This window comes from Ornithodoros turicata, chromosome 1, assembly GCF_037126465.1.
Source record: "Ornithodoros turicata isolate Travis chromosome 1, ASM3712646v1, whole genome shotgun sequence".
NCBI lineage: Eukaryota > Metazoa > Arthropoda > Arachnida > Ixodida > Argasidae > Ornithodoros > Ornithodoros turicata.
Genome location: NC_088201.1, coordinates 180,350,008 through 180,367,400, shown reverse-complemented (window position 1 = coordinate 180,367,400; position 17,393 = coordinate 180,350,008). Strand labels below are relative to the sequence as shown.

General features: G+C 48.2%; 1 protein-coding gene and 1 long non-coding RNA gene across 2 annotated transcripts; both read right to left on the bottom strand.

The window, feature by feature from the left end:
• Positions 1-548: 548 nt before the first annotated feature.
• On the bottom strand, positions 549-1,133 carry LOC135391179 (uncharacterized). Its single transcript, XM_064621319.1, has one exon. The coding sequence runs from the start codon at positions 1,131-1,133 to the stop codon at positions 549-551; it is 585 nt and encodes a 194-aa protein (XP_064477389.1).
• A 7,624-nt stretch (positions 1,134-8,757) lies between these two features.
• On the bottom strand, positions 8,758-9,561 carry LOC135373466 (uncharacterized). The gene is made up of 2 exons (XR_010416470.1): positions 9,454-9,561; positions 8,758-8,934 (listed from the first exon to the last, which is right to left on the bottom strand). It is a non-coding gene; the product is annotated as an uncharacterized LOC135373466 (long non-coding RNA).
• Positions 9,562-17,393: the final 7,832 nt, after the last annotated feature.

Below are 17,393 nucleotides of genomic sequence, written 5' to 3'. Positions count from 1 at the left end.
CGAGACGGCGAGGCTTGACATGGGTGGGATGTCCGGTGGTAGTTATACGGTGTACGATGTCGTGTTGCACCGGGCGAGTCCAGTCAGGAGGTTGGGTGAGGCTGGGGAACTCTGCAAGCAGGGCTCCGTAGTCACAACTCGGATAGGCAGGTTTCAGGCCGAGAAGACCATGGCGTGGGGAGATACGCGTCGACGAAATGGCGGCCACAGACAGGTTGGTAGTATAGTCGACAAGCCGACGGCGAGACGGTAGTGGTTTAAAAAGTCTATGCTGAGAATGGGGTGCGTAACGGCGGCCACGAGGAAAATCCAGCGGAATTGACGGCGTAAGCCCACGTCTAGTGCCAACGATCTTTCCGCGTAAACGGGGATAGAGGTGCCGTTCACAGCGGAGAGGAGGTGCATGGCAGGTCTTCGTTTGTCCGCAGCGCTAGCTAGCAACACGCTGACTTGGGCGCCGGTGTCCACCAGGAAGCGGAAGCCGTGAGATTTGCAGGCAATGAAGAAAAGGCGACCTGGGTGAGTGTTCCGGGGATCACTAGTCGCCGTTAGTGATCCTCTCTGCTGTTTCCCGGCCAGCCGCAAGGGCTGGCGCAGTTGCGAGCAGCGGCGCCGAACTTGGCGTGGTAGAAGCAAGGCGGAAGGCAAACGGCTGGAGGTCGGGTGGGAGAAGGGGTCGAGCTGTGCCGTCGGGGGGATGAGCGACGGAATCGAGGTCGGCGGCGTGGGCGCCGGCTCGACAAGGTTGAAGCGACTACGTCAGATAACCGTCGAATTTGTTCAGTGAGCGTGGTGAAGTGAGAGGAAGAGGGCTGAGGGGTGGCTGGGTCTTGAGAGGGTGCCAGAGCAGCTACCGGAGCTGTAGAAGCCGAGATGGTGGGAGAACTCACTTCAAGAACCTTGTCGGCAAGCTTTGCCAGTGCTGCGATATCCAGGTCAGAGGCGGTGGCCAGGACCATCTGTACCCGGCTGGGAAGGCGTTTCAGGAACAGCTCCCTCAACAGAACCCGATCGGAGGTCGCGGCGCGAGAGCCGAGGAGGTTCTCCATATGCCGAAGCATCTGGGATGGTCTTCGGTCGCCGAGCTCTTCTGCGTCGAGCAGGAGATGTAGCCGCTTGCGCTCGGAAGCCATTGTGCGTTCAACGAGCGCTGTCTTGAGAGTGGTATAGGGCTCGGTGGGTGAAGGGTGAAGGAGCAAGTCAGAGACTTCCTGCGAGATGTCCGGAGGCAGAACGGAAATGACATGATAATACTTCCGTGTCTCAGTAGTGATGCCTGCGAGGGCAAACTGTGCCTCAGCTTGCACAAACTAAAGCTGGGGTTGCTGGCTGATAAATGGCGACAGGCGAACGGCAAAATGGCCGACCTGAGACTGGGCAGCAAAGGCAGGGGCGGCCTGTTCCACGCCCCGGGCGGTGCAGGGAAGCGGGGCGCGTCGCCGGTTGCAGAAGGCTCCATCGTAGCAAAACGTGAGAATGTCCGGGTCACCACTGTAGCGCGATCCAAGGAGGGACAACCGGAAGCCTCGGACGGTCAATCAAAAAGAGATTTATTCGCAGCGCACTGGGACCGTGCTAAGCTCGGTGCGCGGCGATGACAATGATGCTACACAGACATATGTCGGCACAGTTTCCTTAAAAGACTGCCCAGGACGCACATTCTCCCAGGGCGTCAGTCGTGATGTTGCCCATCTACGTGAGGCCGACAACGGCGAGCCCTTTCACCACCACCACCACCTCTTCGTTGGATGCGTCGACATAGCTGTAGACACTTCGTCTTCTTCGTAGCACCCTTTACAGGCATATGAAAGTTATGTTTCGCAGCAGTGACACTGGCAGTGCGGTTGCAATTACCGAATACAGATCGGTCTGCCCTGTTTTGTACTGTTTCTACTGAGTTCGAGGTTGTGCTATAATCAGTGTCCCGCAGTGAGGCTGCATATTCCCAGAAGGACTAGTGATTTGAAGGACTATATGACTGAGGGACCAACAGTGGGCTCGGGGTTTCTTCACATCGAGCAACTACCTGTTTTGTGTGCTACTCAACGAGATGTTACGTGTGCTACTCAAGGTAGTCAACCTCCGCAATGAGATTTTTATTGGAGGTTGTGTTGGTGAAATTATCAACGGGGGCGCAGCTATCCGCACCATAGCCGAACATCTAAGCTCCCAGCACGCACCGGTACCAATCAGTGTCACTGAATGGGATGCGGGTAAAATGAGGGTGCCATTTGTGCATGTTCCTCAGTTAGTTTCAGTGTCCAAGAATAGCCAAAAAGAGTGGTCAACCACTTTGTTCCCCCACGTCATTTCTTCCTCCACGGAACAACTTTAGTTTCCCATAACTAAATAAGGTCGTTAATGCCCAAGAGCGAGCAAAACTGTACACGGTCCTATAATACTTCACGTTTCTGTGAAACAACATATCCACTACCTAGTCGACTTCTCTCGTCCTCGTGGCGTAATACACGGGTTGCTTCTGTATTTACTTCACCATAAAGACAGAACTAGCCCTTACGATGTCCGTGATTTCCCACATAGGCTACTTGAAAACGTGGCTCTGGATCTTGGCCGGAAACGCAGTGCGCCTTCCATTCGAACAACTTGTGTTTCCTCCTTGATTCACTTTTGTAAGGCCTGTAGGCAGTTCATTGTACATAGAAATACGAATTTCTGACCTGGTGCATTCCATGCCAAGTGTTCCAACGGTGCTGCTCGAGCATCGCCCATTGTTACAAAAAGAAAAAAATCACAGTTTATGAGGATAGTAGACATATATACTGAATCTCAGCCTCAAACATTGCTACATTGCGACGCTGTGAGGTTTGCAGTGCTGGCAAAAAACCATACCACTATGGAAGCATATTGTGAGCGTTCTACTGCGACTCAACTAAGAATTTAAACACAGTTTGTAGAATGACCATGCCACCTACCGATCGAGTCTCAATTAGTCTCCCGCAGAATTTAGGATTTGGGGAATTCTGTGAAAGAATTCAAAATTTGCCCAACTTTTTTCCCTGGACCTGGAGTAGCTTCTCCCGCAATCAGCGGACTTACATCTCCATTTTTTCTCCCATCATCATCATTATCATCATCATCACCATCATTATCATATCATAATCACAATCATCATCATCATCATCATCAGATAATGAATCTATTTAAAACTACTTTGGTGCAAGCGGTTTCATTTTGACACACTTTGGTGACCGAGTGGTTCGAGTTCAGCCCACAACGCCTCTTATCAAGCCCACTCTTACTTCCAGTTGGACACACTTCGGAAAGATGATGGTTCTATATGAAACCACTTTGGAAAACAAGTGATTCAATTTTGACCAACTTTGGTGACCAATTGTTTCGAGTTTTTTCACAACGAACGACCAGGCCAGGAGCGTCATAGGAGTATCCAGGTGCTCGGCCATAACATGTTGCACTGCTGCTTGCTCTTTTCTTCTGGTACCCAGGGCAGTATATGAGCGGGAGCGATAGACTGTACAGCTAGACATTCAGAACTAAAAATTCCAGACACTAAAGAAGATGAAATATGCAGAAGAGCGTTTATGGTTTGATGTAGCGAGTCTTGCCCTGCATGTCTACATGTTTGCGTATAATTTTTCCTTCCGGCTGTGGCTGTAGCCAGCAGCCTGCATGTTGGCAAATATTTTAGGTATTCTATTTTAAATGTTAAATCATTTGGAGCTACAGCCTGCAAACCGGTGCAGGGATTTGCACTGTGATTGATGAGCGAAACAAACGAGCAACAGGAAGGAATTCAATTAATTGTCACGAAACCTTCAGAAATGATGAAGTGTCTTAAAATAGTAAAACACGTCAATAGTAAGTTTAATATTGCTCGTTTTCGGGTACCATTCCACAGCTCACAAATAATGTGTGACATCCATAATTGAATGATACGTGCACTTACGTGCACTTTACGCAGAATACGTGCACTTTTGTGCACGTATTTTTACAGTCTCCCGATGTCACGAGCGGTCCTGATGTTGGTGCAGGGTTGATGTGCTATTTCGCATGCTACGTTGGAGACGTTCTCATGAACGCTGCAGCACCCGTAGGAACGGTGGTCAGAGCAACGTCCGAGTATTGGGTAAGCCTCTCAGCACAGGGACATTCCGTACCAAACGTCCCAGAGGTGACGCTCGACCCTCGTGTACTTTTTATAAAAGTTTACGCGAATTTATTTTTTGGAGATAACCACTAAAACAAAGGTTTTCGCTGCCATCGCAAAATGGTTGTCTCTAAGTGTGTGTTTAAAGTTACTGAGTAAGCCTCTGACCACCCTTACAGTCTACGCATGGCGTCGCCAAACGTTTGTGGAAACCGCAATGTGTTCTCGTTGCGGCAAGGAAGAAATGTTCGCTACCTATCTGAGTGTCGCAAATATTGTGCCTACTCAGCATATCCCTCCGAAAGTTGGTGTGAAAAATGCTTTCTAAGCAAAAGTTCGCATTTTTTCTGGGCTTCATCTCTAGAAGTAAACAGACAAAACTGCTTTTAACGTTGAGATGCGAATGAACACAACACGAAAAACAAAACACTCATTGAGGCTAAACAAAGTAATAGGAGACAGCTCCAAGAGAGTGTCATGCTACACAACACAACACAACAGAAAGAGAGAGGTTGTAGCGAAAGTAGCAGTTTATCCGAGGAGTCACGGCTTAGGGGTGGGCGCCTGTAAGGGCGCTTTTCCTGCATATAAAGATGGGGCGCCAGCAAGGCGGAGGAGAGAAAGACATGAGGAAGAGATTGGGGAAGAGAGAGAGACAATGTAAGATGGCTGCGTGGCATGTAACGCGTGTGTGACGATGTTCGCGGCTTTTCTGTCTTTAAACAGTTTACAGGCGTTGATCCTATAATAATGTATCCCGGAGGTCAATAAATTCATCAGGTGAACGTTACAAGGTTAAAAAAAGCATATTTTTAGTTTTATAGCGATAAAACATATTTTTATAGCGGAGAAAACAATGTTTGAACTTCGTGGTCCTCAACGCGGTCAACCAACGTGTCCAACCATAACTAAGCACTCCCATGCTCTTCGTGGCAGTACATGGAACGTGCACCAGGGGCACGACTTATGACCTCATTGTCTTGACCTTATTGACCAGATTTAACTTACAACGTTTCTGTGACTTGACACTTTCTTGCAACTTTCCCTGGTATAGGACCCTGTGACGGAATCGGAGGAACGCCTAACAGCTGTGACGGAAACGCCTGGCAGCAAAAAGAAGCTTGCAACGTTCCTTCAAACAGTAGATTCAACGGGTGGGCCAACCTGGGTCTCGAAAGTGTAAAACTAGTTTGGGTTTCGTGATAGTTTGTAAATGAGACAAAGCAGTTCCCTGCAGAGACGATACCGAAATACAGTGTCCATGAGCTACACACGCACAGCATGTCTGCCACTGCTTTCAACCAGTGAGCCCATTCGAGGCCTATGTGTTTTTGTCGTTCATCTTAGAAGCCTCGCTCGGCTAATTCTCGATGTTTACGCTGCATGCACAGGACGTAGCACACACAGGACCTTGAAGGCTTACGTGTCAGTGTCGTCCATGCTTGTAGCCTGCCTCGTCTAATTCTCGTTGTTAACGTCGTCTATAGACGAGTATATTATCAGGGCCGCGCTTATGTCGTACTCAAACAAACGGTCCTTTCCGACGTCGAGGCTATATTGAATTAAACCCATGTTAACTGGTCGTAGCAGACAACAGCAACAGCGTACCCAGGGCACGACGCAGAATTCAAGATACTGATCGTTATCGTTATTGTTTGGAGTTGGCGCTCTCCAAATGCCAAGTGGCGGCACGTCGAAACTGTTTTGGTAGACTGTGATTTCAGAGAAACGACATGATTGATCATCACTCGACAGCTTCTAACGAATCACAGCGAATCACACACATGCACTTATCGCGCGGTACGGAACAGCGAAAAGTTGAGCAGCGTGCCCCTGGTGCACCTTTGATGGGCTGCCGTGGAGAGCATGAGAGCGTATACAACGGTCACGCGCGCTGTCTGCGGCGGACCTTGAACTCCAAAAATTATTTTCGCCGCCATAAAAGATGTTCTACAACTTGCCCCTTGCATTCCTTTTGCATGATACTTTATTCTAGCTTTCACTGCAGTTATTTATGCGCTCCACCATTTTTGTTATTTAAGGTGAAAGTTGTCAGAGTCGAGTCTTTGCGTGTGTTTTTTTTCTCTCTCATTATGTTGTTTAACCTCTCAACGTGTCCTTTTTTTTACTTGTAGTACCCATTGTTATCTCAACGCTAAACATAATTTTGTCTCTTTACTTATAGCGATGTAGACCAGACAAGATGCGAAACTTAGATTCTCCAACCATTTTCGCACCGCCTTCAGAATACGCCATGCGTAGACTGCAGGGGCGGTGAGAGGCTAACCCCGTAAGTTTAAACAATCAGACGATTAACAACAACTATTCTGCGATGGCAGCTATAACCTGTGTTTTATTGGTTTCCCGCAACTAATAGAGTCGTATGAATTTTCATAACAAAATCGATTAGGGTCGAGCGCCGCCTCTGGGACGCTTGACATGGAATGACCCTACAATCAACTGAGTGTAAACTTTAGGGGCAAATTAATATATTACGAGGCGCTAATGTGTTACCGCTTAAATCGGTAACACACTTGCGCGTCTTTCACACATCCTGGTAGGGGCTCGAGAGGCGCGGAACAAGAGTGACGGGTGACACATTCGACAAAATGGGTATTACACTCTTTTCTGAGTCTCAGAATTTGCCGTCCGTCTTTCTTGTTCCGTAAATCTCGGTCCCCTAACATGAGTCTACACCAGCTTGCCTGCTCCCACTTCCTCCTTTCACACATCGTCACAACGCATTTTCAAAGCCAGGGACTGTGAGGTTGCTGGCTATTACGTTGACAATAACAACTTTCTGGCGTACAGGTAGCAAGTGATATCTAAGCGCATTTAGATTGAAATGATCATCATGCGCACTCATTAAATAGTCGTTCGGTGTGGACACTGAACATGTTTTCCATAACGAAATGTAGCTACAGACAAACCGAAGAAACAACAAACAACAACAAAAAATTGACGGGAATTCCTTGTGGTTCTCTGTGAGCTCCTCTGTCTTCGGGTTAATTTCTATCATGTTTCACCAGTTAGCCTCCAATTTCAGTCTAATCTACATGCTTTTCCAGGCAGTCCAGATCTCTGCTTTGCCCTTCAGACGAGGATGAGGTAAGAATGTACATGCATTTCAACTTTTTGTCTGATTAAACCAGAACAAAACAGATGACCAATTGCACGTGTCATGCACACGCATGACATACAGTTATAGACAAAAGTTTTATACAAATCTTCATCTATGGGTCTTCATCTATGGATCACCATCCCAATTCCAACGGATCTTCTCATTGAATTTAGTAAAACATGAAAGAATGCGAGTATTTATTGCGAAGGACGCACTATTTCCTGTAAACAAGGGGCTACAACAATCGCTACTGATGTTACATGAGGAAGACATACCGAAGAGACGCTCCTTATATTCTTCTAGCGTAATGTTAACCAACGTATTAATTAATGTAGAGGTTGAAAAGGAGGGGAACAGGGGAAAGAAAAGAGGAGGTTGAATTAAACACTTTTGCGGGACGTTCCCCAGGGGAACGGTGGCGGATTTCCGCTGCTCCTTTACTGTACCTGTTGTACATTGTGTTTTGGCGCAGTCGACAGGATTGTCGTGGAATATGTAGGTACATTCCATGTCCGGCCATCCGACGACGCTTGCGTACTGGTAGATTACCAGGTGGACAGGGACGAGCCGGTCCCTTTGCGGAAAACGTCAGTACACCAGAGACCATCCAGTTCATCGCAGTCAAATGTAAGTCCACCGCACAGGAGGAGATTCGGCAAGAGAACATAGTCAAGATAAACATGAAGATGACCAAATTTCAATCAAGGATATCCGGGTTCGAGGTAACTCAGAGTAGGAGTCCCTCGCCCGTTTCCATGCAAGAAATGCTAATTCAACTAGTAGCGGTGCAGCAACAACAGGCTCAGCAGCATCAACAACCGCTACCTGCTATAACACACTCTACAGTGCCAAAACCCAGATTTGAAATTGTCACACCCTAAGTCTTCAACGGGACCAATAGTAGGCCTCGGGGGTGGAGCATGTTCTAAGAATACGCTTGTGAGAAGAACCAGTGGTGTGTAGAAATGTCGGCCGTGCCCGCGAGGCCCCAAGCAAGTGATCAGGGGTCGACACAAAGCCACTACCACAATGATGCCATTACATGGAAACAGAGCAGAAACATGTGGAACCAAGAACAAGACCGGGCTCTTACTCAAGCCGTAAGTAAGCTAGACGACGATAACTGTGACTCAACAACAACGCATCATGATCTATGGCCCTATGACATCAGATGAGACTGTCTGCCGTGTAAACCGAAACCTATTGTACGTCACGCTGAATCCAAGCGGGAAACCGACGAAGATGCTGGTGGACAGCGGTCCCGCTGTTAGTATTGTGAGTAGTAATGACTGGACACAGACTGTCCGCAACGCTACAAGGCTTCTGGACACGTTTAATTAGCAATTAGAGCTAATTGGGACCCCACACATTAATCAGGACCCTCCAGGGAGTCATCACATTAATTGGGGAGCATCTAGGACGTGTCCAGTCCACCCTGTGCGTTGCGGACAATCTGTGTCCATAAAAATAAAAAAATAGGTAGAAAATAAAATAAAAAGATAGAAATAGAGTGGAGAGAAACAATTTATTCGAAAATCAACGATGCCGCGGCGAAGAACCCGCTCCGCAACACCGGAGTGACCAGCGCCCGCCATGTTGGTAGTTGGCATCCAGCAGCTGCAGAGATCGACGTCAGGTGGCCACTTAGTTGCAAGGCATCACACCAGATGGCGCCACCATCATAGCTCTAGACGAGAAAGACAGAGAACAAGATACTAGCGGCAGGTAAAAATGGCAGCACTGCTGAACAAGTGTAGGCATGCGAGAGAAAAGGTCGAACCGCTACTGCTAAACAGAAAACGGTACACATCGGGGGAAAAGGCTCACGGGGGCGATCGCTTAGGCCTAACCACAACACTATGCAGCTAACACAAGGCGGGAACCACTGGGCACACATCGCTAAGCATGCGTCAACAGGAACAAAAGGCTTGCTCACCGCAAAACAAGTCTAAATATGCGAGAAAAGGCTTAACACGAGCGCGGTCAAATCACTCGTTGGTCACCGCTAAACACGGCAAACATACGAGGAAAAGGGCTAACGGGGGCGATCGCTTAGGCCTAACCTCAACGTCACAACACTACGCAGCTAACACAAGGCGGGAACCACTGGGCACACATCGCTAAACATGTGTCAACACGAACAAAAGGCTTGCTCACCGCTAAAGACGGCAAACATACGAGAAAAGGAGCGTGTCAAATCACTCACCTTTTCCCCCGCGGCGACTTCCAGGCAGAAACTGAGCGAGCGCGGGGAACACACACATCTGCTCTCTACGACAGCCAGCCAGAAACTGAGCGAGCGCGGGGAGCGCACGTCTGCTTTCCACGACAGCCAGAGAGAAACTGGCTGAGGCGACGCGCAGCAGCAGCTATGGATGCGCGCGCGCGCGCGCTCCTAGCGCCCTCTGCGCCGCCCGCGGGTGTTTTCGGTTTCGACTCCCTGCTGCGCGCGGGCGCGCGCGCGCTCCTAGCAGCGACGGGTGGCTTCTGAGTTTCGGTTTCACTCTCGTTTCTTTGCGCGCGCGTTTATCTGTATAAAGGCAGCGCGCACCGCGCTCGCGTCATCACTACGTGAAGATGTTCAGCTACCACTCGCTACAAAATTGTTCCCGCACCCACGCTTCTTGGGAAGAAGTGGAGAAGGAATGTTTCAACTGCAAAAGTCCCCGCAACGAGCTCGTCATCACTGCTTTTCGCTACGTGATAGACATGGCAGGCTTTGGCAATATAGGAGAGATCTCGCTGGGGCCGCTGCACAAAATGGTGCGTCGAATTTACGCCCGTTACAAAAACGTCTGCATAATGGTTCCGGACGGACCCCTGGGACTGATGAACGAATTTGTGAGCTTGGCCAACGCAGAATTCAACTACATCGCCGCAGACATCGTGGACCTTCTCGCTCGTGCCATCGCTCATATTAAGCACGCCCTACGGAAGCAGCGACATTTGCAAGCAGTCTACATCGCCAACCTTGTCATTGATTTATTGAAATATCGATTGGTTATTGACATGCAACGCATTAAACAGTCCGAATAACTTTGACGAGACTCTGCATGTTCTTTCACTGAAACATGTTTATTGAATACAAACAAAAGATTTGGTCAATAGATGCCTGCACCCTCCCTCCCTTGTCTGATCATCTCGTAAGGCTGCGTTCGTGAGATCAGACGTGGCAGAAAAGGGGAATCTTCATCGCAGCGCCGTCATTGCGCGGGTCACTGCACCAGCACGATGACAGAATGGTAATTCTTTTCGTACACCCATTCCGCTATCACACTCCCACGATGACCCGTGCTTCTCCTGTCTGCGAGAGAGAGAGAGAGGAGCATGTCTCGACTAGAACTTTTATTCTCGATTACATGCGCGTGCAGCTCTTTGTTCCATGGTTATTCGATGCCTGACGTCGACGGTCTCGGGCTCTCTTCCGGGTTTTCCGGTGCTGCACAAAGAGGGAGGACTATCGTAATGCGATACGCGTCAAAACACTAGGAAAGCTTACCGTATTCGCAGCTCCCATAAGGGAAGGAGTGTACGGCATCCACGAGATAGCGTTTGTCGTCGTAGGGGACCAAGCTCTTCTTGAGTCTCGAAATGGTGTACATCGTTTGCTTTATACTCTGGATGCTGCACTGCTTCTAAGAGACCGCCTTTTCATTGAACAGAGAATCTCGGTACACTTCGTGCAATAAATGTTTCCTCACCACGTCTTTCTTAACCCCTTTCGCTCTCGCGATCTGTTTGTGTGTCCCAGCCAAGAGGATGCTGTACATTTTCGCTCGGATGGCTACGACTTCCTGAATAACTCCGACCCCCGTCTCGTCTTTGAAGTACCCCATCTGGTTCGCGTGCTCGTCGTTGAAAAGTGGGTGGTCTGGCGGATAGGAAGACAGATCCAACTCACTCTCAATCTTCATCAGCTGCTCTTCCAGGCTTTCACATGTGAGAGAAAAAATTATGCTGTCCGTGTCGCTAGAGATCAATTGCACTGGACATGCCAAGCGAGAAAAGAGCGACTCGTAGATGAAGCTGTACATTCGGACTTTGGATATTTCAAGAATGGCAAAGCCCACGTAAAGGGGGTGCGTGCATTTGATGCGGCGTTGCTTCATCTCGTACAAGATGCACTTATCACTCAGAATGTGAAAATGCTGACTGTCGACGGAGCTAGCTTTTCGGAGCGCGCTTTCTTTGTCGTAGGCTATAGCGTACCTTTTCATGCGTCTCACATTTTGTATCGACTTACCGAACGTGCTGTTCGACATGGTTTTGTACAGAAGTCGCTCGAATTTCGTGGTCGCGGCATTCCTCAACGCGACTTTTCTCTGCACGAAGGTTCGCAAAAAGTTGTCTTGGCGGAACGAGAGGATGCTGTGAACACGTTTTATTTTCATGCCCAACCTCACGTACAGAGCGAGCAATGCATAATGAACGACGTAGCGTTCTTTGTTGTGGCACGTCAGCAAGAGTTTCTTGGTGGGAGGGGCGTTCAGTGACAACGCATCTTTCAGGTGGCGTTGGTAGGTGGACAGTTCGTTCTCGTCCACGCACCTGTGTTCGGGTGCCAGGGGAAAATCCCTGGTGAGCGCGTGCAGTTCTTCTGGATATGACAAGCCTACCACGTACACGTAACCCACACAACCAAGGCACATCCTGAGGATGTCAATACGACGTCACCAACTGGACAATCAGATGTCCGTAAGATATCACGGATTGTCCGGATAACATCCTATTGGACATCATTCGTACTGCCATTGCAACAGCCGGGGACTTGATTTGGGCAATCCTGGTGGCTTCCTTTATGACATTTTCAGGATATTTTTCTAGGCATCTCAGGATGTTTTTCCGGACATTCCAGAACGTTACTGCAGTATGCCCCCTGCCCCCGTATGCTGTGTATACATCTTATAATACAAGCTGTTCCATCACATAAGCCTGTTCACTGTGAGAAGACATTTTATTGAATATTCTGTACTCCCACTCAGAAGCGTACACGAAGAGGGGAGTACCTGAGGAAGCGTGGACCTCCACGCGAAAGCTTGTACAAATCAAATCTTCAGTGTCGGTTTCTGTATTTTGTTTATGTACCCCCACTCAGAAAACCTCATCTGTGTATCACTTGGCAACGAGCTAGCTAACAATGTATCATGTTAACATCAGTTCTTGGAATGAGCAGCTAGATCTAGGAATTGGTGTTTCATCTAAGTGGGTGAGTATCCTGAGTAACGAAAGCGGTTAATTAAGTTATACCAGCACCATAAAGGGTATATAGATGCGAGCTAGCCCAGGCACTTTGGTACACCAAAAATGTGAAAATTGCTCCCATCCTAACATGAAGATATCACAGGGTAGAGCTGACATGTAGTATAAACAGTAACTGCCGCCAAGGAATATTGGAGGCATAATTTAAGTAGGCAATTGTACTGAAACAGATTTGCCACAGAAGTGTCTATACAGAACTTCGGCATTTCATGCACTATTGCACCAGATAAACATGGCAAGAACACGTTGGTAATACTAGAGATTTTGAGAGCTTCGAGTGGAGCACGAGTACACATCATGAATGCAGTTGAGATAACTATAGATAAATATCTGGTTATTACTACACCTCCTGGTTCAGACTTGCGACTTGGAGATCACCTGTCCTACACACGCCACTTCCCCTTTGTTGTAATAGAGCTTCTGCAACGCTTCAGGAACAAAATGCATAAGGAAGCACCTCACTACACAGATGAAAAGACATTCACATTTTTATACAGTCGAAAGAGTTGAAGGACAGGAGGAAACTCAATTCACCAGGCTGCGAAGACGCTAACACGCCAACAGACGTTTCCAAGTTGAAAACAGACTCCGAGTTGATGCTGCTTGCAGCCGCCGGCTCTAAAGTTAGTTAGTTAGTTAGTTCCAGTACCTAAACCCTTTTAAGACAGGGTGGGCGCTTGTATCAAGCGCCTCAGGAGTAACTTGGCTGTCACCGTAAAGTCAACTACACTACACCATAACTATACCGACTACACCACTGCAGGCAGGTTGTCCTTCGCTGCCTGTGTTCTTCGCTCCCATTCTCGTAGGTGGCGCTTGGTGCTTGCGCTGGGTGGGAGAGCCCGCCGTTCGCACGGCCGCTCGGTTCCGGTCCGTCTGCGTGCGCTTTCTGGTGGGGAGTCCTCGAAGCCCAGGACCACCTTCCTATTCTCCTCGTGCTTTATAAGTTCCTCTCGGGAGGTGAGGTCCCTAAGCGCTTCGCATCTAAACAGGATGTGGTCCAGATCTTCATCTTCCTTCCCGCAGAGCAAGCAATAGGAGTCTCCGTCTTCAAAGAGCTCATGGGTTCTTTTTTGAGTGAGGAGACACCCTGTTCTGGCCTGAAATAAGAGGGCGCTGTCTCTGTCTCCTCTATACTCTGCTACAGGTGCTGGTGTTTGTTTGTAGGCCGCGTACGTCTCTAGGCTCCTCTTTTTTGACATTGCCTCCTTCCAGCGGTGTTCCTCCTTAGCTGCTATCTCTTTTCGGACTGTTCGGGCCCACTCCCTTTCCGACTTTGCCACGTGTCGTGTGGTCCCTTCGCTGTATGTTCTGTCCAGGGTTGAAACTCTTCGGACCCAGTTAGTTTTTAAGCCTCGATACCTTATATAACGATAGATCCTCCTTGCATAACATTGGTCTGGGAGGTGTACAAGCCGTCCGAAGTAGGTTAGTTTCGCTCGGGCGTCCCGTTCCAGGTACGTGGACCATCCCATTTCACCAGTCACTGCCAAGTTAGCCGTCGCGCAATTGCCCCCCAGCAGCCATCGCCCCAATTCGTACTGGTGTCTGTCCAGTATCTTTAGAGTTTGAGGGTTGTATATGATGGCATCATTTGCATGTGTAGCTGCTGGTACCGCCATGGTCTTCCACAGCGTACGGCCTACTGTATATCGATTATAGGAGTTCTTCGGAAGGTTCCACATATGCCCCTTCAGCCGGTTGGACTTTGTGATGACGAGCCTCTCGTGCAGACCTAGGTACTGTGCATCAGCGTTGATAGTGACGCCTAAATACTTGTATGAGCTGCACTTTGTTAGACAGCTTTCTTGTAGGACCAGTGTGGGAGGATTGTGCACATTGAATCCCATCCACTGCGACTTTTCGGTGCTAAACTTAAGGCCGTCCTCTCTGGCCACCTTCCCGCAAATATCTAGGAGCTCCTGCATATTTTTTTGCGAGTCAGAGAGGAGGACGACGTTGTCGGCGAAGGCTAGACATGTGATCTTTGTTGTCTCTAACCTAGCCTCTGTTGTGACTGTCGAGAACAGGAGTCCTGGGCCTGTATTTTCCAACGTCTGTAGTAGGTCATTTATGTATAGATTGAAAAGTGTTGGCGAGAGGGGCAGCCCTGCCTCAGTCCTGTCGAAATCGGTATTTCTTCGGTTTGATAGTTCCCTAGCGAGTAGATACCTATGCAGTTGGAGTAGGCATTCTGGAGGAAATCAACGAAATCAAAGCGAAACGCACCGCCTCCAAAATAATGTCGCCACCGGCCACCGCCAGTTTTTGCAGTACACAGGTATTTGGAGTTGTGTGCACAACTTTGTAAACTTTGGGTATATATTTATTTAATTTATTTATTCGTTTTATTATTTTATTTATTTATTTTTATGTTTGAGCATGAATTATTTGCACACGTTTGCGCACTTTCGACAATTTCCTAAATAGTGTGTTGAAGACACAGAACCCAAATAAAGGGCAATAGTATTTGAATTCCCTCTAAGGTAGTGGAAAATTGAAGTTACTTGATATTCGAGCTCTCTAACTGCGCTGAAGAGTTATGACATCTACTGTTTTGTCTCGCCATACACAATACGCCAAGAGTGAGTGACGGGCAATGCTTCAATCCCTGTGTAACTTCGACTTATCTGCTCAGACGTTTCTGCACAAATATTGCAGTGAAATTTGTCAAAGGACTGTGCAACCACAGTGGCGCTTGACATTAACCATTTTAATATGCTGTTGTACATATCCTTTTGCGCTCTGTGCTGTTTGGAACGACACGCAAAAAGTGTTAAATCATTCATTAGTGAGATCCGATTGAGGCAAGACTCCGTGCTTAACGCCAGTAAGAATGGATCATCCAAGAGATCTGCATGTATCACTACGTAAAAACATTAAATTAAGTAACCAGAAATAAAATGAGTCTGGGGCTAATTATTAAAATATTTGTGTAGCATATCAATACAGCTTAGCTATTTTGCCTTGTTACTATACAATACGTACATTGTATTATTAAAGTGGCATGCAAGTCGGGAGAGAATTACACCCACAACATACTTTGGGAATTCAAACCAAATGATTTCAATCGCAACTTCTGATTTGACATGAGACATAAGCCACAGGATAACTGTAGAATATCTACAGGATGTACGCTTTTATTGTCCCAACGGACATCACAAATAGAAATCTAGAAGACATCCTATTTACGTCACTTTCTGACAAAGATATTCCGACCATTTCAGGACGTCCTCTGGACATTGGTGGTTGTGTGGGAACCCACTTCCGAATCGTGAGGAATGTTGAGAAAATCGATCTCGCACCACCTCGAAGGATCCACCCACTCAAAACCTCCTGTTGGGAGATGGAAAGTCATCGCGTACGGGTACAAACTGTTCACGTCGAGGTACTGGATAAAAGTCTTTTCTTGGTGGGGATCGTAATCTTCACACCCCTCGTGATTAGCCCTACAGTATCTGTGGAAGCTGTTACAAATGCCTCCCCTGATTCCCTTCTCGATCGTTTCATACATCTCGCGATCGCTCATGAGCTCGAGTTTGACATTGGTGAGCTTCAGAGCGCTGCTCCACGCGTAACTGGCGAGGGACATGGCACGTAAGATATCCATCCCATCCGTCTCTAGCGCAATCTTCCTGAAATACAGTACGACGTCGCAGAGCTGACAAGCGTCGAGCGTGACGTAGAGACGCGTGTAACCGCCGAGGTTCTCACATTCGAACAATTCGAAAATCTCTAGGGCGTACTGATAGTCCTCGTCCGTGATCTCTTGGTCGTTCAGGTCACTTTTGAAAGCTTCCTTTGGCGGTAGTGTGGGCAAATTGTACGCTTCGAAACTGTCGACGAACGTGTACGGGTAAATGCCCTTCCTGAGGAGGCGCCGGAAACGGTCACCATACATTTGACGGGTACAATGAAACGCGCTCTCGCCACCGCTGGCGAGGAGGGTTTCCACCAGGTTCGACAAGGACAGGTTGAAAAACTGCGTGGTATCGCGGAAATGGAGATCGCCAATGTTGAACCCTCTTATCTTTTCCGAGCTCGAAGCTAAGACCCACGGTTCGCCCAGATTTAGAACGTGCATGTGGCGGAGAAGGGAGCTCAAATCGTACTGCAGGTTGTGCACGCACACGAGTTCTTTGGTGTTACGACACGTAAGGTTACACGTATCACACAGCGTCGCGACAAAATTCGAAGAACCGGGCTCTACGAAGCGGTTGTGGTCGTGATGCAACACCTTCCGCGTATGTCGGTTAAATTCGATTCCACAAAATTCGCAGTGTGTAGCGCTCGCGTGCCGAAAGTGGTCTTCCATACTCATGACCAACGGTGAGGGACAACGGTTCAACCTATCGATTTGATCGCTAAATCGCTTGAGCGAGAGCAAGCATTTCTCTGCCACGTTGGGTCCCAAATAGCCATCTAAGCCTCGTATTTTTCCGTCCCAACTTCTCACTACAACGATGCAGTACGAGCTCATCCTGTGCACACTCACGGCGTCCTTAACGAGTGCGTCCTTTTCCAAGACGCTCTCCGTGTCCAATACCGCGAAATAGGGATAGGGATGCATGTACTGTATCTTGTTGAAGGAGACACACTCCCCCGCTTTTGGCATTTCGAGAATCACTTTGTTTACGTCTCGACACAGACGTTCGTGTTGCTGCAATGCCTCTCTCGTCCCGAAACCGGACGTGCATTTCTCGCAATAAAAATAGTCACTTCGTCCCATGAAAGTGCTAAATTTTTTGATGCCGTAGAAATGCTGCCTAACCTCGAGCAGATGGACTTTATCTTTATGGAGCGTAAAGGGAACCCGTCCGGTAGATATCGAACTTGTCTGCTCGTCGAACACGTAGATGTACACGGAGATTTTGTTTTTTCTCTTTC

Coding starts and splice junctions, on each gene's coding strand:
- LOC135391179 (XM_064621319.1), bottom strand. CDS start 1,133: ATGGCTTCCGAGCGCAAGCGGCTACATCTCCTGCTCGACGCAGAAGAG.